Source organism: Streptopelia decaocto, assembly GCF_964273445.1.
Source record: "Streptopelia decaocto genome assembly, chromosome: 1".
Taxonomy (NCBI): domain Eukaryota; kingdom Metazoa; phylum Chordata; class Aves; order Columbiformes; family Columbidae; genus Streptopelia; species Streptopelia decaocto.
The window spans coordinates 148,465,362-148,490,342 of NC_138663.1; the positions used below are offsets into that span (position 1 = coordinate 148,465,362).

Here is a 24,981-nt window from a genome sequence, read left to right on the forward strand (position 1 = left end):
GCGACATCTTCTCTGCTTGATGCAGGTCTAATACTTGCTCATTCCCAGCCAAAGCCTTTTCCTTCCATAGGTGCATTGCTCAGGAGAGAAAAGTGTAGTTGTATTGATTTGTTGGCCTGTTTTTCCTCTCACTCAATATGTGAATTATTGGGGTGGAAGGAGGGTTATAGAGATGCACCACCTAGAGGTGTTACAACCTAGGTTTAGTTGTATTGAGGTCCTTGATGGCACAAGAGCACTCCCGAGGGCTGAGTTCAAGGCCATAGCAAAGGCAGCTCCACACCACCCCAGCAACACATCTGTCTGCTTTTGCATAGAGCAACTCTAACTCAACACAAACCTGAGGTTTTGGTGCAGCACAAAGTCGAAGCTGTGTGTGTGTCACTGTTTCCATTTGGACCTTGGTTAAACAGGGATCAATGTGCACGGCAAGTAGTGAAGATACTGTCGATGGGAGTTACATCCTGGTTCCATTGATACTGGCTGTCAGTCCTAGACCAACTTGGTTGCTGAGTATTCACAAAGATCAAACTCTCATCATCTCATATCCTTAAGAAATGCAGACCTGCCTTGTTCATAACCATCCAGAGTGCTCATCAGCTGCCACTTCTTTCTTTTTCTCTGAAGCTCTTTTCTATCCTGTAGAGAACATAAAACTTGCCTTTACCTGTAAAACTGTGATTACTCATTTCTCTCTCTACCTATCATCTTTTATTTACTATTGAAAGATCAACCTCTGTTTTTTGATCAGCCAACAATGCCAATCACTATTTCAGTTTTTTCAGACTTTAATTTTATTCCATAGTGCTCTGTTCTTCTCTGTTGTGACCAATGCTTCAAAAACATCTGGACAGCTGCATTAGCATTGCTCCTTCAGACCCCTCTCTAAAATTGTTTCTGACTCTGATGCCTGCAGCAGATTTATGGCTTGCAAAATCCTTTGTCCATCTTGCTGATAAGACTATATATTTATATCCATATATTGTCTCTTGTCCTCATCTTAAATTGTACTTTCTTTGGGCCAAGAGCTGTCTTGTTGCTCTGTGTTTATGTAATACTTCTGACAATAGAGTTCTGATTTATGGTGGGAGTTCTTCAGCATCTAATGGCAAAAATAATAAAAGTATTAACAAATGTCTCCGCATGACTGCATCGTGTGGTGCAGGCACAGTTTGCAAAAATTCAGTTTCCTTGGGACAACTTGTTTTTCTGCCTGCAGAATGTAGGTGCAACTGAGGGTAGTCCATTTTCAGAAAATAATGTGTTAGGAAAATATTTGATCTTGAGTAATTCCACAAATGAAAAACAAAAACAAAAACAAAAACAAAACAACTGTGTTCTGCACTTTCAGAAAGATTTCCTGCTGTGCAGATTTTTTGCTAGCCCATTAATTTTGCCATCTCAGAACTCAAACAGCATGGCCTAGAGCAGTGGTTTTCCAAATTCCTTCCAGTTGTAGCATACTAACATAAACAGCATTTGCATATGGATGTCATAAAAGTGACTAATGCCAGCAATCATCACACTTTATTGCAGTAATGTGACACATGTGCCTGAGCATCCTAAGAGATCTGCTCATTGGCGCTGAAGAAGTGGCACACCTCTTATCTAGCAGAGACACCCGTGGCAGAGCAGGCTTTGGCAGCAACCAGAGCATGAATCCAGCTTTAGATGAGCATACAAGTGGGACGAGTACGAGCTGCTTCACTGGATGACTCAACAGCGTTGGATACATGTCCTTTACCCTAAACCAGAAATCAAACCCAGGAAGTTGAACAAATAGCATTTTCTAGTTTGATAGCCAGAAAGTTCAACGAACCCCTTGGCTGCAGCTGTTGGCAAGTCAGTGGAGAGACAACTGACGCTGACCTTGGCCTTGTACCCAATCATATTTTAACATCTCAGATTCTCCAAACAAGGCTGCAAATGGTTCCTTCAGGCGAGGGGCACTCAGTCACACCGTGAGCGTGAGGCTGAATGCTGCCATTTTCAGTCAAGAATTTGTGGAGTCAAGGGAATTCGTCACAGTTCAGTCTTGTCAGATTTTTCTTCCACAAGACAAGAAGGGAGGGTTGTGAACCCAATTACATCATCATATACCACAGAAAATGCATTTTTTGTGTCTTACAGACTGGCTTTCAGAGCCTTTAGTTACTGGTCAGGCTTCCTACCCAACTAAGATGTGTATGATTATGTTGTGTGCAACAGCCACTGCTTCCTAATGCCATCCCAATCTGTTATCCACCTTTTACCAGATATGACAGAAGTGGAAGGGTCTCCAAGGTAAGACACCCTCATGTGAAAATTGTTTAAAAATAATTGGTGACTGCATAGAGGGAAGTAGGATGCAAAGCTGTGCTCCAACTGAGGGAAAGGAGCTGTACTGTTCTATCACGCATGAGCACATCCATGTGGGAAGGAGGCACTTTAAATGTGCATGTAAAGCAGAGTTTACACGGTAGTAGCCACAGGATAGGGCAGCTACAAGACACAAACTTGGGCTGGCAAGTTATGTCTTTCTCAGAACAACTCTTCTTTTTTCATCCATGTGCATAGATGAGGGAGCCTGTCGCCCTGTCACAAGGACAATCCATGTGTCCTGGTGTGCAGCTGCCTGTCTCAAACACATGTAGTTCATCTCCCATTTCAGAGAAACATCTCAGAACTGTCCGTCAAGGGAGCCATTCAGCACTTGGGTGAAACAACAGCACATCATGTCCTGACCCATATTTTAACCCCAACTGGCATATAGTGAACCCAAAGCCTGGACATGGCTCTCCAGTGACACAGCAGCTTTCATGGTTCCATGACTGATATCCTTCTACGTTGGCTGCTCCCAGTGAATGACACAGTTTGACCCTAGTGCTGCAACTCTGCACCGCAACCAGCAACCCTGCTTTGACACCAGCTGTAGCAGGAGCTCCAAGCACACAATATCTAACTATACAGCCCTATGGGACATTACTCTGTTGCAAATTCCCTGCACCACATCCAGCAATCCTTCTCTATCTCATATCTGGGAAGCAGGAGCCAGAAGAATACGTAGTAAAAAATGTCTCCTATATATAGCACACAAAGGGCAAAGGCTGTTTATCAGAACCCTTTAGCACTAATGTCTGCTTGAAATGTGTATACCTTCATTCCTTTTACAAGCAATTGAACCAAAACATTTTCTTGGCATTTGCTTTCATTCTTCATTTCACTGCTTTATCAGAGATAGAGACAGCAGTACATTTATTTGTGTGCAATTCCCCACAGGTAAACTTCAGTTGCAGCACATAAAACTTAATTTTCCCCAATTGCATGAGATTTCTTATTCCACATAAGGTTGTAAATCACTTCAACAAAGACTCTTTGCTTGCTCGGTGTAGGCAAAGCCTTGCAGTGCTTGAAAAATGACTTGGGCTTTCCCATGTGCTCTTTGTGATTCCAAGAATTTCCAAAGAGCTTCACAGATTTATCCAACTTGACGCTTTCTGCAGATAACATTGATGATGTGAGGTGTATGTAGGCCTTTTTCTCATTGTCCACCAGAACACTTTTGTTATCAAATTCAGCAGGGGCTTCAGCAAATATATATTTTTTGTTTCTTTCATCCTTTTCCTTTATCACATTAAGCTGGAAGCAAGTGCTTTCCTGAAAAGAAAGATGAGGTATTGTTGCTTCCTTCACAAAACCCTGAACATTACAAAAACAGTATTTTCAAGAACATCTCCAGGAACAAAACTCAGATAACAAGCAAAAGGTCATGAGTCATGTCTGGTAGCATGTGTGCACAGTGGCATAATCAAAAAGACAATGGTCTGCGCAAGAACATGACCGTGATATTGTCTGGTTCACAATTCCATTTATAATGACTTGGGGTCAAACACTGTAGTTTGGAAGCCGTTTGCTTTGAGACTCCCAGGCTTGATGTGTGCATTGACTCTGAAGAGATCCTCTGCCTTAGTTGGTGGTATTGGACTGTCAATTTTCAGTTAATTCAAAATGTTATGGGTATACTCATGTAAACAGTAGCACTGGTTCTTTGTGGAACACTAAGGAAGGAGGTAGAAAGTTACCAGAAAACTCTGAAAACACAAGGCTTGGCTCTTTTTAAGGCACATATTCTCTGCAGGCTTTGCTTAGAGATCACTTGTGATCCCCACAGCTCTGCTCCAGGAACTGCATTATGTTTTCTAATCCATGCTGAATTTTTGAGCTACAACTGACTCAAAGCAAAAGTTTCTGCAAGTGAAGGGGTTTCTAGATTCCAGAACAAAGCTGCTTCAAAGAAGTTCTCTTCCTTGCAGTAACTGGTAGCAGCAGTAAAGGGCTCGTACAGCTGCCAGGTGCCAGTGAGGAATGAGAACAACATCTGAACTGCTTTTGAAAGCCTCCTGAGCCTACCTTGGTCTCCTGTCCAGGCTGCTGCCCAGCGTAAGGCTGCTTAGACTTCTCCTGTCAGCACCAGCATCTTCTGTTGTGCAGGTGAGCACCTGAACTCAGAGACAGAGTCACAAACATTTTTCATTTAACAAGAACAAGAGTGAGGGAGACTCAGCGTAGCCAGAAAGCTGATGGCTTTCTACAAGGAAAGGAGCAGTGTTGGTTTGGGTCTCCCATGGCTGTTTCTCAATGCATGCACTTTGAGCCAGGAGGCCGGGTACCCAGGTGAGCTCCCAAACCCCTGCACCCTAGGTCATTTCTGTGTTTCTTATCCGAGAATCATCATCTAGAAACAGTTTCCTGACAGATGTCTTGTCAAAACCAGCATGTTCCTGGGAAGTACTTCAGTTCCAATGAGTTTCATTTTTTAATGAAAAACTAGTTTTTCAGTAAACTTGCAAGTTCCAACAGGGACTTTTCTGGTACTGAAACTGGTGCCAGATGGGCACCAGTCCTTCCACTGTTGAAGGCAGCTGGAGTTTTGCCACTGACTTCAAAGGAATTAGGATCAAGCCCATGAATTCATGACTGCACTTTTTTATTTAGCGTTCTGAATAATTTATAAGTAAAAATAGGCTGAATTCTCCCACTCTTTATGATGTTGAGTAAAGCTGTATTTGGTTACATTTCTTGCTTTCAAAGGAGCTTTGGCATAGTCATGAGCATCTCATTATGACAAGGGATGTCCACAGAGGACATATAGGAAGAAAAGAGAAGGAAATCCTCAGGCACACTGAAGACACGCAGCAGATCTGAGGTTCAGAGACGACAAAACAGAATCATATAGTCCTCATACTTGGAGCTGGAGGCTAGACAGCAAGAATTGTTTCAGGAAATGAAGAGGGATGCAAAAAACATGCTTCTTTTTTGTGACTTAATCTATTTTTAATGCCATTGCATTTAGTTTTCTTACTTCTCAGCAATTTGAACATTAGTTTCCATACGGCTACTTGCTGCACTTTGGTTCCTGAGCAGACTTTGCAGCAGACTGCACATTTTCCTGGGATTCACTAAGCCATGTGTTTGTTCTCCATCACTGAGAACCATTTTCCGTCTTAAAACTGTTTGGAAAAAAAGGGAAAGAAAAAAAATTCCCAGATCACCACCCAAGGCTTAGTGTTTACTTCTGCTGCACGCATCATTTATTTTCATTCTGCAAGATCATGATGACATGCTAGTCCAAGCACATGCTGTTCTAATATGCTACATTCCTTTGGCCTCTCAGCGTGTTGTAAGTGACATCGCTGCTAAATGAGAAAGATCTTGTAAGACAGGGAAATAGAGTGCTAAGTACCGCTGCCTTTCGAAGAACCATGTTGTAGACCAAAATGACTGGCTTGCTTTTTCCGGACTATACGTAACTGTGTACATGTATGACCCTTATTAAGAAGGGGTCTGCTGTATGGTTTTAGGGACTTCATTCCATGAGAACATGCTAACATATTTAGTGGGCTTTTGGAAAAGACAATGAGACATATTCCCCGGCCTGTGATGGGAGAAACAGGACACTTGACGTTTGAGATGTGTCCTAAAAAACTGCAGCTATCGTGCCATGTGAATGTGTTAGAGCCAGTGCATGTACTGCGCTTCTTACTCTGCTCTCAATCACAGTGTGGGTTGTCAGAAATCTATCTTCCATGATGGATAAACCACTTGCAGAAAATCTGTTCCACATTTGCTTGTCCATCTCTGGCAATAAATTAGAAAAGGCAACAGTGGATTGTTAGAGATTAACACAAAAACTTTAAATAATGTTTTGGTTCAGCTATAATACTTTCTCTTGAACTGTGCTTTATTAATGATTCTTCATTAGAAGATGGTGCCTAAATGAATAATTGAGATAGGATTTTGTAGCTTCTGTCCTATTAATTTAAACTGTCCATGGAGCACTTGGGAGACTTTCTCTAAGCATTTCAAAATCTGAATTTACAAAACATGTGAAAGATTAAATCTATAGATGCATTCAACATGACTTGGTTGAATAGCCTTTGGAACAATTTTGTCTGCTAATATCCCATTAGTAAGTCCTTGGAACTGCTGTGCATCCACTGTACTAACTTCCCTAATGAACACATAAAGTATCAGGTGAAGTATTATGTACTTTCTCCTAACGCCCATTTGAGTCAAAGGATCATTTTGCTACTTGGCTACAGTAGCAGAAAGGTTGTATCCTGCATTTACCAGTAAGTATAACAGTAAGGAAAAGCTGCTTTAGCATTCTAAAATGCTGCTTTTGGGGGATGAAAATGCTTTCACAGATGCCATCCTCTCAGGGACCTAGCAGAGACAAGAGACTCTTATATAGTTATGCCCTTACTTAATAACTTCGCTGTGCTTCAGAACATAAATTATAATACTAGTGAAACTAATTTAATGAGGGCATAAGAACTTAATATTTCCTGAAAGTAACTACTCTGAAGCGAAAACACAGTAATAAATTCAGACTGTTTATTTTAATCACAAAATCAGCTATGGAACTCCAAGTTACCAAAGTTTCTGCAAGGCATGAAATACGGATGTTCGTGATCTTCTCAATGTTTATGAACTGTAAAGTAAAAGAATTAGCAGTCCCTAGGTGAAAATATTTTTGGTCTTTCAGGGGAACATTGTGAAGCAGTCTTACTAATAATTTTAATTTTCTTTCTGCTCTCCTCAGTGGTTCCTTTCCAAAATCTTGAGCATAATATTTTTTCTTAACAGTTTGTTCTTTTTCACTAGGTACACATTGATTTGTGGGGATTTGCAACTTTTCACTTTCAAAGGGGACCTGAACTAACATATTTCTGATCTTACACCTGTATTTGAACAGCACCATCCTTTAGCTAATACTTTCCATAAAGAGAGAAAAAAGCTTACATAGCAAATGAAGTATTATTTTCCTGAAAGCGTTAATAAACTGTACTTCCTAGTTCAAATTGGCTCCAGTTTAACAAAATACTTAGGCACATGTATAAAACTGAGAATTGAAGCAATCCTTCCTTATTCAGAAAAAAATAGCACTTTAGTCCCATTAGTGACACTTCCATCTCTGCATAGTATCAAGTATGTGCTTAAGTGTGTTGCTAAACCAGAAACGGAGCAATGTCCTGTCTTTGATATGTCAGATATCAGTCAGAAATTAATCCATTACCCCGACCTAAATGAGGAGAAAGATAAGAGTATTCAATAGCAGAATAAGACTTACAGAAGACAGCACCATCATTGAGCTGCAGCAACCCAGGAGCTGCTGTGGTGACCAATTAAGGTGTCTCTTGGAGTTCTGAACTGGGCTAGGACAACTTTGCCACTACCATGGATCAGTAAATGCACTGGCCTATTTGTCACGCGAGATGCAGTGAAGGTTAATTATTTAAATGTGACCTAAATTTCTCATGCTTCTATCTTGTTCCATAATAACAAGTTCCATAGTGATAATTTGTTATTTGGACTAAAACTAGAATTAATTATGACCCACACTGGACAAGAAGTAGCTTTTCCCTCGCTCTTCATCCTAGCTGGGGTGTGTAAGTAGGTGCATAACACTGCCCATTGAAAATATAGTTCATTAAATCACTACTGGAATATACAGGGCATACTTAGTCCCATATGGCGATAGTGCAGATGACAGTTTCTCTCCTGTATCCCCTCATCCTTAACAGAGGAATATGTTCAAACAATTTACATGTAGTCCCTTTTAAACACACAGTATCAGGAACTAGGGTGAGCTGGGGTGTGTGTGTCCGTGTGTGTGTGTGTGTGCAAGCATGTGCAACATAGGGAGAAAGTCACCATAACGCATTCTGCAGAAAAAAAATGGGTTTATCTGGAGACTAATAAAATAATAATTTTGGCAGTGGAGAAGTCCCAAGTGAGGTAGGTTAATATTTGTATCTTTGTTGCCCATATGGTAAAGTCGCAAGTAGAATAGCTAAAGTAGTCATAGCTAAAAGCCAGAAGAAGGGAAGAAAATCTCTCCCTTAGTTCATATTGCATGGGCTGGCTGGCTGGAGGCCAAAGTCATGACAGCTTGCATTGTGGCGGGGAGAGCAGCGTGGCTCCCTGACCAAGGTCAGCAAATTTTTAATGAACGGAGCTTGATTACGGCTCCCTTTGTGGGTGAAGGTTGTTTGGAGGTGAACAAGGCTCGGTGCACAGAGGTATTCTACACGTGCCCTCCTTTGCTCTCAAAAGCAGATGAACTGGATCTGTCTCCAGTACGGTTCCTCACCACTGGGGAATGCCCTCCTGAGAAACAGGCACAGGAGCTCTATGAATTGAGGCCGGTGCATCCTTATCTGAGCACACAGCACCCACAGTGCATAGTTGCTGGGACCTGTGAAGAGTTTTTCTGCACTGTTTCATCACATCTCTTGCATGGTGGAGACTCTCAGCTATTATGAGGCTTGCCCTCGCAAGGTTTTGCATTCCCAGACCAAGAATTGAAGGGCAGCTGGGAATGTTTGACTGGTTGGCATTCACATCTAAGCCTTATCTCTCTAAATCATACGTCAAGTTTTCTAGGACATCACCTTGTTGTGGAGTGGATTGGGGGTAAAATCAGTCCTGCTGCAATCTCAAGAGCGTTTTACTATTTGCGTTTAGCAATACCAGAATTTCAAAAGTAGGTTCTTTCTAGAGGAGGAATAAAAAATGGGCAATAAAGCTGAGTTCTAGTATTAGGGGTTGTCATAGGAGCTACAGCCTTCCAGAAATATCAAATTCCTGAGACTGACTGTGGGTCAGAACTTTCCATTAAGCTTCTCTGGAAGCAGATCTGCCTGAAGATCCAATGACAGACACCAGAAAGCAATGCTTGTTTACATACTCAGCTTAAAATAAGAAATTTGCAATCATGTTTATGTGTAAAAAGGGGTTTCTAAAAGTTCTTTGTGAAGACACAGCACTGTTTGCTTTTACGAAGTGGTAAGCAGAACCTTTTCTATGGCATTCATAGCCTATTTGGGAAGTATTTCCAGCATCTGTGGGCAAAGCTGTTTAAAAACAGTTCTCTACAGAAACAAAGTTCTAAAGCATTTTTTATCTTGACAGACCAAAACATTTTTCCCCAGTATTTCAGGAAGACTCTGACATTCCCAAAAGTTCATTAGCTTGACTGTTTTAGGGAGAGGTTTTATTTTTGCCTTTAATCTTCTACTGATATTGAGAATGACTTTGTTTATATCAATGCAGGGCTATTTTTTATCACTCCATGTTTAGCTGCTAGCTTTCTCATTGACCTTTTTACACAGGTTTTTCTTTGAACAAAAAAGTAATGGTTTTTGTTGGTTTATAAAGAACAGCTTCAGTGTTAAATTGCATTCCAGCCAATGGGATTTATAATCTAATTCTTACAAGAGGAATTAGAGTTTTGATATTAAGAGCTGGATTACTTCATTGTACATATGGAGCATTGTTTTATAACCAGGAAGCTCTAAATTCTTTTTTTTTAATACTCTATATTTTCTTATGTCAGAGTTAAATTACACTCTTTTCCTGCTTGTTGTTGACTAGCAAAGTATTTCGTCACAGTCTGCTGCAGAAAAGAATCATGCATATTTGATGTCTTTCTCCTTTTCTCCTTAATATTTCAAATAATTCAGCTAGACTATCTCCATCAATTGGGTAAGTGGAGCTGTAACACCTACTTAAGGCAGGGGAACCATCTGGTTTCCTTGCAACTTGGAGCCTGCTGGCAAATATGAGGTTGTACCAATTTAGAGCATGATGAAGTGGGAAATAATGGAATTCTTGAAGAATCTGAAACGGGATCAGCTGTTATTGGCAAAAATGACAGGTGCAGTGCACTATGCTGGCTGTAAGCATGGTCTTAAGTCAGAGAGTGCAGCTGGGAAAATGGCCTGCTAATTGAATGGTTGCAGGACTCCCAGCAGCTCTGACAGTAGTGGAGCATCATTAATTGGAGGCTCTTGGTTGACTTGGTGTAAGCTGTCACAGAATGACAGATCCTGCAAGCTGATGTTTACTTTCGAAGTGTTAGTGAGTCTGTTGCCTGTTACTCAGAATGGGTCCTCATTCAAAGTGCTCAGAAGTGCTTTCAAACTTAGGAGGACTGACATAAGGCTGGCAATATCTATTTCTTGTTTATATTTAGAGAATGGGACACTGGCTGGGAATCATGAAAGCTACTCAATTACACATTTGTTTAACTGCACACTTCTATGGTTATCTTTCCCATTCTCCTCTTTTTCTCTTTTATTTTCACTTATATTTGGTTTCTAAATAGGCTTGGCTTAGAGCAGCAACTATTCTTTTTTTTTTATTTAGAGCCTGAGAAGGCGTTGTCCTCAATGGAGTTTCTTGGATGCTGCTGTAATTCATACAGTGGTTATAGAAACAAAAATAGCCTGGTTTTGGTCCAGAATAGTATTACGTGCACCTCTGGTTCATGTGGGTCTCAAAATAGCAGTGTATACAAAAGCATGTACATGTCAGCCATGGCTCTCTTTTTCATATGTTGTTTTTATTCATTAAATGCGAACATATTGCAGCACATCCTAGTTTAATATGAAGGTCTGTTGGCAAATTGTGGCATTTTCCCTCAGCTGTTAGCACCCCTCAAGGGAAGATCTATTGGCAATGAAGGCTGTGCAGAAAGCACTCCTGACTTCAGAGTGCACTTCATGTATCATCAGTGACTGTCGCGCCCCTCTGCACCTAAAATCTCTCTGTCTGTGTAAGGCACAGCTTTCCTGTATAAGTTGCGGTGGCTAAGAGGTTAGAAGCATCAATGACAGGGTTGTCCCATCAAGTTTGCCTTTGGCATTTATAGGCATGAGCTTATCCATGAATGTGGATTGAATGAGGAACACAAGGCGGAACGTGCAGATTGTCTCCTGTCTCTGTGGACTGTAGGCACGTTTTAAATTGGTGAGACCAATTTTTCAAATTGGACCCTGAGCAAGTCTTCCAGTGGCCATCAAGCTCCTACCTAGCTGAAGTGATACAGCTGGAAAAAGTGCCATGGGTTTGCATTTGCATGTCAATAACCTGCGTTGGGAGGGAGGCAGGAAGATAAAATAGGAAGGATTTTGAAGCTGCACCCCTGGACTGAAATCCTGTGTGTCAAATGTCAAGCGTAGGCCTTTGATGAACCGGGGAATAGTGAGGCACTGATGGAGAGGCTCTTGCCTTCTTCCCCGACTCTGCCTCTGCAGCCTGGGGCAAGCTGTTTTGGGGATCACTGGTTTTTATATGTTGTTTCAATGATGTGCACCAATTTGCAGTGTCTGGTTCTAGCCTAACTCTTCTGGATGCTTATTCTGCCTACTTTTAATCTTCCTGGGGAATCTTCTGGGGGATCTTCCTGGCCAGCTGAGAGATGTTGGACAGATGATAAAACCAGGCTAGGTTTGGGGCTCTGTTTGCCAGGGCAGAATCTCCTTGTGGTGAGCCCTGCAGCTGTGCTGGTACGTGTCGTCTACCCCAGGCAGGCAACCACCACGATTTGGTGCTCAGCAGCATCCCCTTGCCAGGGTAGGCCACCAGGAAAGGAGTGTGGTGCTTCAAGGACAAAAGCCCAGGCAGGTCCAGCAGGCACCATCAGCAAGCTGTGTTGGGCCACTGATGACACCCACTTATTTTCTTTTTTTAATCCTTTTTTTATTTTCCATTTTCCTGCACACACAGCTCAACGAATCTGCCAAGCAGCTCATTGAGATGGACAAGACGTGTTCAGCTGCTGCCTCCGGCTGCGACGTGACACTGCCAACAGAGACAGCGGCAGTGGCGGCGGCGGTGGGTTTGGCTCCGTGCTCCACGCTGGCCGGTGCCGGGGCAGCCGGGGCAGCCCAGCGGCAGGCAGAGGGCAAGAAGAACGCCAAGAAACGCCATTCCTTCACCGCCCTCAGCATGACGCACAAGTCCTCCCAGGCCGCCAGCAACCGGCACTCCATGGAGATCAGTGCTCCCGTCCTCATCAGCTCCAGCGACCCGCGGGCAGCTGCCAGGATCGGGGACCTGACCCATCTCTCCTCCAGCGCCCCGGCCCAGGTGAGGTGGGTTGGAGGTGGGTTTTGGGCACCTTTGGTGGGTGACGCTCCGTTGCCTCACCTCTTCCAAAATGGCTGAGCCTTGCACAAAGCAGTTGCATGGTCCTGTCATTCTGATGTGACGGTGCTTGGCATCTGTCATTCCTACCCTTGCATTAATTCAGTGGGCACTCATGAAGAGCTAGAGGATAAGGCCAAATTTAAATCACAATAATGAGACACATTAAAAAAAAAAGCAGCAATCCTACAATTTTTTTGAAGTAATGCAGCTTACATTGCATCATTTTCTGGTGTAGAAAGGAATAACTTTGAGTGATTCTGTTACCCTGAATGTTTCTGTTACCCTGCAGGGTAGCAATATCAGATTGAAATTCATACATTGGGAATAAAAAGATTTTTGGAGTAATTATTTCCCTACAAGTCACCAGAAGATAAGCAAATGTGAAGTACTTTGACAAGCGAAAGTAGCTGCTCTTCAGAAACACCCAAGGAGGTTTTAAACCATTATATGTGCTCAGGGTGCAGCCCCCTGTCCTACCCCCCATCGAAAGAGGGGTCAGAGGTGCAGCCTCCTGGACAACCCCACAGATTCCAAAAAGGAGCTTCTGAGAGGCTGCTTCTGGGGATCTGGCAGAAACAGGAGCCAAACTCACCAAGGATGCACTGGGGGTTGGACTAGATGACCTTTGAAGGTCACTTCCAACCCGAAATATTCTATGATTCTATGAAATCCCTTGCAAACGACCACTGTTTCTGTGGATCCAAATGGTAATTTGCAGCTTGAAAGTGTAGAAGAGAACAGAGAGTAAAAATAGTCCAAACCTCTTCTGCCTCAGCCTCCCTGCTCAGTCATCTACAAACTTGGTGTGCAGATGAGCAGCCACAGGTTCCCCCTACAGACCAGCTTCTCCTGGCCTGTGGAGCTTGCTAGCACCAAGATAACCTAAGCATGGCAGCATCTTCCCAGCCATCATTTATCTGCTGAAAAAATCTGCCCTTGCCCTTTTCTGCTCCCTGGACATGACTTCCTGCCCCTCACCACCTGTGTCCCTATACAGGGACAATGGTGGATCACTTCCCATCCCTGTGGTGGCCCAGGGCGAGAAGTGATCCAAGTTACAGCCATCGTCCATGCTGGTATGTATGTAGATGGCTGGGAGAGGGCAGCATGGGAAGGGGGACAAGCAGCAAACTGCAGGAACTCCCTTGAGCAGGAAAGCCTGGTTATGCCCTTTTCACTGCTGGTGGGCCTCCCCTGTGGGGTGGTGTGGTGCCTCAGACCATGGGGTCACTCTCAGCAGTTGTGTCATGCTGCCACCCATGACATGGGCCCCCAGACCCCTGCAGCACAGGTTTGCAAGGACATGGGGAAAGGCAGAGTGCCTGTGTGCATGCCAGTGCGTGCCACAGAGCTGGCCAAAATGGCGTGCCAAGGGGACAGCAGAGAGGGACACTCTGCTCCTGCTTCAGCTGCTCACCTCCATCTGCTGCCCATCCACATGTAGGAGCCAGAGAGGAGGCTCAGCCCAGCTGTAATTTAGCTCATTTTCTTCCACACCCCTTTTCCAGGCAGGGTGTCTGTGCTGTAAGGTCTTCCCCCTCCTTTCACCCCTCAGCAGAAGGGTGGAGGTGAGGATACAGCCCCCGCACAAAGTAGCGCATGTGCCAAGATGCACTGTGACATCTGTGAAGCAGCACAAGCACTAGACGTGAGTGAGGGTCCCAAGCTTGTCAAATCAATGACACCCAGGTTTTTGGCACTCAGAGTGACACATTTGGACTTTACAGAGATGTGACAGACTGTGGCTTTTCTGTTCTTGTGCTAGTCAAGGGAAACACCATGCACACCGAGTCGTGTGAAGACTCATTCTAAGCCAGTAAACCACAAAAAATAGACCGTTAAGCAGAAAGTGCCTTAACTGTTCTTGCCCACTTTAGCAGAACAACTAGTATGCAAAACCCTACTCATTTCACAGACCATTGTGGTATTTGGGTACAAGTGGTAGGGGACCAGAAGGGCCCCATATTCCCTGTGACATGTTATGATTATTGAAATCCAGCCCACGGGAAGGCTGGTGGTGCCCTTTGCAGCGGATGGGAAGACAAGTAATTGGTGTCATGGTCAGAAGCACAGCTAGGGCTGGGGTATAATGAAGCTACTCCAGTGTGCCCATGGTGGGAACAGGTTCAGGGAGTAGTTCTGCCTCAGGGCATAGAGCCTGTTTGCAGACAAGGCATCTGAATATATGCTTCCATCACTGCTGACCAAAACCGTCTTGGCCAAAATCCAGGGAAAGGAAAGAGTCTTGGTGGTTCAGATCAGCCTCAGTGAAAAGAGGTTTTCCTCTGTCAAAAAGTGTTATTGCAGCCTCAAGGACCCAGTCACCTCAAATGTGGCATTTACATGTATGAATACACGTCTCTGCTTTTGGGAGCCTTACTGTTTACTTTCTAGTTAGAGGGATTTAAACATTTTCCTTTACAAATTTTGCTGTTGGAGAAAAAATATTAAAGTGGAGCTGAAGTTCTCACTATATTCTCCTGACTGTAGGAGTAGCCATCTGAAAAATGCCTCCTGTTGTAAGGCTAGCAATAAAATCACAGGAACTACCAACATGAATTCACCTGCTTTTGGTTTTCTTAATTAGGTCTACAAAGAGTCCAGAATTTGCCTCTTACCAAATGCACATTAAAATTTTGCAGCTATATTTTTACTATTTATCCCATAATAATAAGGGTCACATTTTAAATAAAAATGTCAGAAATTCAGTTGTCTGACCTGACATGGCTTTAAAACAATTAATGATGCTGCAGCTTTAGCCAGAAAATCAGTTCAGCATTTTTCTTTTATTCACGTGGCTGAAAGCCAGCCAACAGCATCAACAATGGGCCTCTGAGCTCTTACACCAAGGCATTTGGGATAGCAAGAATCTTGCCTTTGGACACTTTTGTTCTAGAATGTGTTTGGCATTTTTACGGTAAGTCTCCTGTACGTCTTGTTCAGTGTTTGATATCTTGACAGTCTTGCAAACTGACTTTACTGCTGCTTCAGAAGCGCTCAAGGGGTGTTACTGAGAGCACGGGCAGGTTGGTGGGAAGGCTGTGCATGTAGCTGCCAAACCCACCCCTGGGCTCTGCTGCAGGAAGATGTCTCACCTTTTCCTTCCTCGCTTGAAAAGGAGCCTCTCTGCCCTGCAAATCATCATCACCACCCTTGAATGGTTCTCTCTATATCTGTCTCAGGCTCCTGCTAGTTTGCAACAGCAAGTTCAGCCAAAGCATATTTCTTATAGGGGAAACAACAAATTTACAGTTTCAGCACTGACTGTTTAGCAAACGCATGCCTTTCGTCTCAACATTAGAATCTAAATTTGGCTTATTGTTTCTTTATATTGCATCCTTCAAATTTCCAGGCACTTTGACATTGTTTATTTAACAGATCTCCTCATACAAAGAAATAAAGGAATTTTGTTCGGTTTATTAGGTATGAGCTCCTCTGGTGCATATCAGGATTGGTATTTGGCTTTCGGGGAGGTTCCATGTTTTTAAAAAGTTGGACACAATTTTCATGTAGCATGTCCTTTGAACAAGCAGAATTCAATTACAGGAGTTCTTGAATGGCAGCCAGTCCCCCACCTCAGGCAACCAGCTGGTGCCCAGTGAAATAGTCTTCTTAAAGCAAGCATCCATTTTCCTTGTGGACTTCGGGCATCTACATCTGGGGCACCTGCTTTCTCTCTGCTGACATGAGAAGAAACAAAGACATTGAGGGCATCTTACTGTAGGAACTTAAAATTTAGGTGCGAGTTTTAGATGTTTCAGTAAATGTGGAAAATATTCCACCCATTAGAACTGATTTTATGCATGGTACTATATATTCCTGTGGCTTTTGTCAATTTTTGCAAATTGAAACCAGACTTCCATGCTGAGCTGACATGTTTTTTGGGTTTCTGAGTTGTTAGACTATTATAAGCCTCCCACTTCTCCAGGAGGGCACAGATTTATGCATATTGATCACTGACATGCAGACCAGGGTATGAAATCACATGTTTTTAAAGCACTTATGCATATTAGTAATTTAATAATTGAAGACTACAGGCCTGCTATTATACATTTGTTGTTCTTTAAGCAGAACCAACTCAGATGTTTCTCAAAATCCAAGATGCATTTGAAATAAGTGATGGCCTAAAATATATCTTCATTGACTGCAAGCCTAGGGGTGTCCAAAGGTGGAAGAATCAATTTCAAAACACCTCAGCTGAATAAAATAGTGACAGGAAGACCACAACAGCCAGGATACAAAGCATTTATTTTGAAAGGTGCAATGCTGGGATCGTCATTTTGCTTGCAGCCAGATTTACTTCTTGTATGCTTTTTGTTGCTGGCTGACTATCACTCATTAGACATAAGACCTCCATCTAAAAGGTAACAGTGTCTGTCCATCATGTAGAATGTCCTATCATGCTGGTAAAATGGATTTTTATTGAGGATGTAAGTAGTGCTGCAGGTCTGTGATGGAGCTGAAGCTGAATTAGGATATGGGTGCAGAGAAGCAGTTTGTAACTGAGACTCCCTGGGGAGCCGGGGAGATCCCCCTGGACAGTAATCGTGCCTAGGCCTCAGATGGCTCATCTTGCTTCCATTTTCACCCCTTATGAATTATTCTTCCCTGCTATTTAAAAAGGTCATAGGTCAGTACTTCTCCAAATCCCCCGTTTTTTGACAGAAAATGCATCTCATGAATAATGAAGTCTGGCTTTGTGCACACCAGGATAACAGCTGGGTGAGGAAGAAAGGATGCTCCCTGCAGAAGGAATGTCTATGTGTGTTTTGGACAACTCATCACCATGCACAAGAAGTCCATTTGTATCTGCGTGTGTTAGTACAGGCTCCTGACCAGAGGCCACATGTTCAGGAAAAGCTGAGAACAATGTCTTGCACGCTCCCAGTCCCAAACGGTGACAATATTTGAAATGAAAAATGTTCCTTGAAGTGCCTCGCTATATAAATCACTTGGAAGTGTGACTCTTTATCAGTTATTTAGAAGAGCTGAATTTTTGCTGAGAAAATGTAATAGCAGAACTCTGGTTGAGCCTTGGCCGATAACCTAAATGTGCTGACCGTGAGAAGCATACAGATTATACATAAAATCCAGAGACTAAAAATGAACCTTGAATTTTCAAGTGCAAAATGGGCTCTGAGAAAATAATATAAATTCAGGTATTTTTCAGCTTTGGCCTGAAGTCCAAATTCTATCCAACCTGCTCTGCTGCTGGCTGTGAATGACATCTGACTGGACATCCATCAATGAGGATGAGACAGCTGAAACCTGGGGCAGCTATTTCAGAAGGCTGCACCAGTCAAAATGGGAAAAGAGAAGTAATATTAGTCTGGCCTGTGTTTCTGTAATTTAGATCAAAATATTTCATGAAAACAGCATAAGAGACTTTACTGAAGTGTAACCTAAACTACTCTATGGTATTTGTGCATTTCCAGTTCTACTCTAAATTATTTAGAACTGGTTCCAAACATTGCCTGTTTGTCACATCTCTATTTTAAACAACTGTATAAAGAATGCTTGTTGAGGGTTTTGCCGGCAGGAGTTAAGTTTTATTAAGCAGAGAATTTTGGGCAGGCATGTAAGCGTGTTTGTTTTTTGGTTTTCTTTTATCGATAGGTCTTTGAATATACTCTGCAAATTGGAATATATTACATTATTTGCCAAAATTGTTGCAAATGAGACACATGAACTGACTCAATCTGCTGACTGGTTACATAAACTACCGAGAATCCAGGTCAAAGTAAAATCACCTTTCAGAAACTACCAGTTTAGCAACAGTACCTTCTCTTTACCCTATGATTTACCTCATCATAAAAACATTTTAAAAAATTTTTCAAGAAAGAAAAAGCCTAATTTTTTATAGGATCTAGGAAGAGAAGGTTGTGGTTTAGAAACATTATTCAACTCTACATGAAATCCCGTAGCCTGTAAAATGAAAGCAAAATATTTTTTTCCAGATACTCCCCAGGGTAGCAACTTGAAAACATTTTGCCACTGAAATAATTTTTGCACAGGGCTAATCCCGAGGCTTTTCGCTACCTGCCAGTCAGCTGCTGATTTGGAAGCCTCAAGAACAAGCAAGGCACTCTCTTGGTATTTACACTATACCACAAAATCCTTCCCACCTGGCACACACTGTGTGTACATGCATGATATTAAATAGAAAGCACTATAGAAAGCACTACAGGTTTTTTTTCCCCTTTTTTGTTTGTTTCATTGTGGGGTTGTTGTTGTTTTAGTGTTTTTTTCTGGTTTGTTGTTGCTGTTGTTGTTTATTTGTTTACCACTCTTATCTCACTGGAGAGGGGCTTCTTACAGGAGGCATTGCACGGGATGCCAATGAGTTTGTTGTGCACTTATCAAAAAGGTAATTATCAACATGGGATTAAATTAACCTCTTTTAGAGGTCAAGCTTTCACTTTAAACTTTCCTGTCTCTCTGTGTTTGATTTTTCATGTTCTTTGATCGCAGAATTTGAAGAAACTGTTTACTATAAAATCATTTAAAACCTTGTGGTGGAGAGCTAGACACTGGTGCTCAGTGCTGAGAGAGAAACAAGGCTGAATAAAATATAATTCTCACGATGCCCATCCACATGATGTTTAATTAGTCCTCATTTAGGGGAACTGAGAAGCTGCAAACCAGAATAAACAGCGCTTTATGGATGATAATGTTAGCTGAACATGTGGAAGAAGATGGCAAAAAATATTTGTTTGCTTTTTCTTCCAACTTGCAGCCGTCCTTAGATTGCAGGAGAGGGGAAATGGAAGCTCAGGAAATGCATTCACATGACTTCTCCAGCTCTCTGCATAGCTCCATGAGCTATCCACAGAAGGCATTGTCTGGAGTTTTTGGTCTCCTATAAGCCAAAAAATAATCAGGGCCAACATGGTGTTAGAACACTCTGGCATAATATTCTACCTCACTTTCATCTACGGCTGCAGATATTTACAGGTTGTAAGAACCCCTCAGTAAATGCTAAATCATATAAATTTAGCTCCACTTTTTGCAGGAAGGAACTGAGTACTTATGCAGCTATTTATGCAGCTGCAGCTGTTATCATGCGCATTTGTTTGTTTTTTACACACATACCATTATGGAAGAAAGAGTCTTACTTTAGAATTGGTAAGTCCGTTTCATCTCCTGCTTTGGTAATTAGCATTTGATGAGGCTATTTGATCTTGCGTGTAACACTTCTCATCAATACTTGGTGGCACTACCATGCATTAAGTGCTAATACATTATTTCTAGGAACATTAAGGCCTGGAGTGATTGCCACAGTCATTGTTTTACGGAGTTAGCAAATTAGAGAAAAGAGTCACGGGAATCTTAAAGGCCATTAGTCTATTTTTTGTGATGTTTCCAGAGGACGATACATCAACTATGTGAGTTGAATGTCTGAGTGGTTTTTTTTTCCTTATTTTAAAGTAATATTAAAGAGAAATTTAAAGTAAGCTGTAAATATGCATTCAAGACATTAAAAGAAATTTTCCTCTGAATTAATGAATGTGATAAGTGCCCTGTGGTGAGACAGTGCTGGATTTGCTTTGAAGTCAAAATAGAGATTTCTGGTTGGTGATTTTCTAGATGATAAGAACATTTGTCTGATAGCAGCAGCAACTATTTTTCCGTGAAGGCTGCTGCAACCTGCAATATCACTGTACTCTGTTCCTAGTTTTATCACTGTCTTTGTGACTTCTATTCCCCTCCAAGACTGAATCCTGTGCTTTTGCAAGGCACTTCACTAATCCCTGCAGGCACCATGCCTTCTCAAATTAAACCACAAACAAAGCCTTAAAGTACTGCTGGAAATCTAAAGTAAATCTGAAAGGGAGAGAAAAAGTTTATGCTGGAAGTTCAGACTACCAGTCCTTATGTTTTCATAGAGGCATAGATGGGAAGAGGGAAACAGAATGAATTTGAGAGGAAGTTTCAGCCCAGATGAGTAGTTATTACCTTTAATTTCCTGGTCTCTGGGGGCTTGTCAGTAATGTTTTGCCAGGCTGTTTGCTTTTAAATATATGTCAGAGCTAACACAAGAGGCAGCAACATCTCAGCAGTGAATTATTTACCCGAGAGTACATGCTATAAACTGTAATAGAAATATAACATTACGTATACATTTGGCTGCAATTTGTTTTGATGCTCCTGGAGTTCTCTTGCAAATAATATTTATCAATTGTAGGAGGAATGAGATTCATTTGAGCTTAGACATGTTGTGGTGACTTCTGAGGACATCAGATTGTTTGTTCTCACCAGGAGACGCTGACTCTCAGGCTGGACAGTTGTCTGCAAGGTTCATTACTGTCAGCTAGCTTTAGCTTTCCTAGTTTTGCAGGACACCGGGATGGTACCTGGTGCTGTGACTCGCTTAAGCATCTAAAAACAGCGTTGGAAATGCTTTGTGGGGACTGAGAGCAGAGACCCTGTGCTCCACTGCTGTTTTTCTCCAAAGGAGTCCACACTGCTTCTAGGACTACAGCAAGTTTAGCCAAGCGCCATGGCACCTTTGTGCGGAGTCTTTCTTCATTCTTGACCCTTGTATAAAGTCTTCTTGTAACAGCCAACATGGAAACTGGGAGAAAAACAATTTCTGAGGAGAACTCAAGGCATGAGTTTCTATAAGACATTAGCTTGAGCTGAGGGGGAGGTTATATTTCAATGGTCATAAGGAGGCTGTTGTGTTTAAAGACACACAGTCCTTTCATATTATTATCCAGCCCATGGGTACATACTCACCTACTTCTACAGAACAGCTGGTGGTAAAAACAAGCAACACAGCATGAGCTGGGAGCAAGAGATCTGTCACACAGCATCGTTGTGCCCATGTGTATAGACCAGGAGTTTTACTCAAGATTTAGCCTTCCACAGTACAGGTGATGTTGCTGTGTTACTAATGGGCATGAAAAAGCAGGAATTAGTGCAGAGGTGTCCAGAGGTGATCTTCAGCAAGCCTTTGCGCAGCTGCTTGTCCCTGCTGGCTGGCAACTGGGACTGTATTGTCCCTTGGAAAAGAAGAGCTGTTGCTGCTGAACTGAAAACATCGGCAGTGATAAGTGGTGCTTGGAGGATGCCAGATTGGAGTGGGAGCATGAAGAAGTCGGATTTGGCTGTTTAGTGGCCTAAGTAAATGGGATGAGAGTTGGCAGTGTCTAGTTCAGAAAACTGCACATCACCATTAGAGTAAATGACCTCCTAATCAGGAGATGTGCTACAGTGTAATTACCCAGCAGGTCACATTTGAAAACTCAATGGCCAAATGTTTAAAGGCATTATAAACTCATAAGGATACAGAGGGGCACCAAATGGCATTTTCAGAAGTGACTCTTATTACTTAGATTGCAAGAAATCCATGGGAGTCAGACTGTGAAGTACTTCTCAGTGCCTCCCTGAGAAAACTCTGCAAGGTGCCTGTTTTTATTACTAGGTGCCCACGTGCTTCATGAAAACCTGGTTGTCAAAGACATCCCCTCCTCAGTAAGGCTTAGCAATGGTGAGTAGCAGAGGTGGAAGAAGGATTAAGATGCAAATGCTGCAGCATTTGGGCTCTCCCTGTGTAACGCCTGTGTGTGGCTGTATTTGCGTGCCCAGTGACACAGAAAGGTGGATCCCACAGGGACATGCCATCAGAAAGGAGAGAAGTGACACACAGGCCTCCCGAACAGTATCAAAGCAGAGAACAAAAAACTCAGATTCTCCGATTCCCATTCCCTTGAGCAGATGAAGAGGAAACGAGGACATGTTTAGCACCTTGTTCCTTAGATCACAATAGCAAAAGTACAACCTGTCTCCAGGGCTAAATAAAGTAGGAAAACAAACTAAGCCCTGCTAGCAGCTGTGATGGAGAAAGGCCTGCTGTGTTCTCTGGGGGGATTATTAGCATTGCCAGTAGCTGGGGAGGCCCACATTAAATAGTAGGAATGACAAGTGGAAAGGTAAACTTCCAACAAAGGTAATCAGAAGTAGGAAGAAATAGAATATTATTCTTTCCCAAAATTTCAGTCTCTTCAAAAAGTTATTGCAAATATTATCTTGCAAAATAATCTAGCAATATTGTATCTTATAATGTAAGCTAATTAGTGATACATAAGAGAGAGAACAGGATCTTGAAAGAGAAGCCTTACAAAGCCTTCATCGACTCTGTCAGTGACTGTACTTTAAATGCAAAGCTGGTGAACATTCAGATGCATAGCAGCAATCAGGCAGCCACCGAGAGAATTCGTCAAGGAGCACAGAGGCGAATGAAGCTGCAGAGCAGAATACTTGTGTGAAAGTAAATGCCAAGATGTGAATGGAGGAGCTGAATTCAATGCTGTGGAAGGCTGGTGGGTCCTGTGGAGTAAAACCTGATGATGAAAAGTGGGGTCATAGGCAGACTGCCAAGTACACCATCGTGTTAAAGCCTGCATGGGAGAGCAGCTAAAGAAAAACTGGAGTGCAATCAGGAAGCAGGCACTGATTTAGAGTTCAGATGCATATCATACTAGGCTGTGCAATGTGGCAAAAATGAATGGTCTGTAGGGTCCAAACTGGCAGCAGATGCAGCAATATTAAAGTAACAGGCCGCAGGCAAGAAGCTGAATGTCAGGGGGATTGAGAACATACTGAACTATGGAGATTTCTTTGGGATTATTCAAGGGAAGAAAGCAACATTGTCATCCAGCAACAGTGAATAACAATTACATGACATCTTAATCGCTAGGACTGATATGTTAGCACAAACATAACATGACATAGAAAGTACTTGGGCTCATGATTCCAGTAATACAGAAGATGCTGAAGCCACCACTGTCAGTGCAAACAGACAAACAGATGATGCTCATACAGCTGCGCAGCTTTCCAGGCTTGAGCTCATCTCTCTGCAGAGTTGGGCTGGCTTAGCCCAGGGTACCAGCGCTGGGCAGTCCTGGCTGGGGTAGCAGCACCTCTTGCGAGCTCTGCCTTCACCCAGGTGTGCCAAGAGAGGATCGTAGGAGCCAAGGAAGGATAGCACTGGTCTTACACTGCTGTGATCTTCCCTGCCTTTACAGTTGAACCCTGAGGCTGTTCACTCAGCTCTGTTTTTTCATGAGGTAAAAAACAAAGTGTTTCGTGCTACAAGAAAAGGGTGGGCACCAATCTGTTTTGTTGGAGACACTTTCTCTAGCTCAGAGCAGGCATATACTGGTGGCACAACATGGAAAAGTTTGAAGTAGACGATTTCTCACTTACCTTTTGCATGAGGCAGCTGCCAGGGCTCCCTGCCCAGTATCTTCTACAATCCCTAATGCCATTAACCAGCTCAAAATAACAAATGAAGGAGCATTCCCCAACTATCCCTACATTTTTTGCGTGGGCTGGTGTTTTTTTTCTGTAAGTTGATATTATCTCGCTGATGTGACAGGCAGGATTAATTAAGCCTTAGTCACAGAACTGGAAAGAATGCTTACTTTTACACATAGAACTAAGAGCTGCCGGGAACCTTCCTTGTTTGAGCAAGCAGCCAAAAAGTGAGAGGAAATAATGAGAAAAAGGAGATATACTTGTCACTACAACTTCATGATTGAGCATAGATGTCGGTGAGAGAGGAGGCAGCTTGCTGCTTGTTGCCAAAAGCTATGGATGGAATCACAGAGCAGTGTCTTCATCCTTTGCTGCATGATTTCCCAATGATATTGTGTTAATACACAGCAAAGCAATATAGATTAGCAGTGCAATATCAAGACATGACACTGTAATAATTATGTGGGCTTCTTCGGAATGAGATGACCTTGAAATCCATTAATTAAGTTGCAATATGTGTCTTGGTTTAATTCAGTGTCATTTGTAAGTGCAAAAATTGTCCCTGTGTTTCTGTTCCCAAAATAAAACAATATTTACTATTTGTTAAGATAGCATTTGGAAACAGAAAAGCTGCACTGGAGGTCTGTGAACTGCTCAAAATCTTTGTTGTATGTAACAGGCTCTGTCTGAACCTGCAATTTCTGCATAAACTTTGGATCCTACTTTGTAGAGCCATTCTGCATATGGACGTGCATACAGCATTTGGTTAGACTTACTAATAAAGTCTTTTTCTCAAGTGAACCATTGTTGTGGTTTAACCTGAGCTAGCAATATAACCATGATACCCACTCACTCACTCCCCCCCTCCCAGCCCCAAATAGGGGAGAGAATCAAAAGGGAAGGGATAAACTTGTGGACTGAAATAAACACATTTTAATAAAATAACAATATAAAACTAATATACTGCCACTGATAGTAATATGTATAAAATGGAAATAGAATATCAAATAAAAGATACTCAGTGCAATTCCTCACGAGCTCCGTCCACACCGAGCAGCCAGTCCCAGGCAGCAGCACCTGGTCCCAAACAGCAGAACCCAGAGAGAGAAGAGTGAAAAACAGCAGAAAGGCCCAGAGTCCTCTGCAAAACAGCAGGATGGCAAAAGGCTGAACTAAAGAAACTCCCAAACAGGACTCCACTGAAATGGAGCAGAACCAGGACAGGTCTCCATCCCTGTCTGT

At 42.5% G+C, this 24,981-nt stretch overlaps 1 protein-coding gene across 1 annotated transcript in view; it reads left to right on the forward strand.

The window, feature by feature from the left end:
• SH3RF3 (SH3 domain containing ring finger 3) overlaps window positions 1–24,981 on the forward strand; it is a 254,882-nt gene that overhangs the window by 180,031 nt on the left and 49,870 nt on the right. The window contains exon 4 of the mRNA XM_082043534.1: window positions 12,055–12,417. Within this exon, the coding sequence (XP_081899660.1) occupies window positions 12,055–12,417 (363 nt within the window). The remainder of the gene's footprint in view (window positions 1–12,054; window positions 12,418–24,981) is intronic.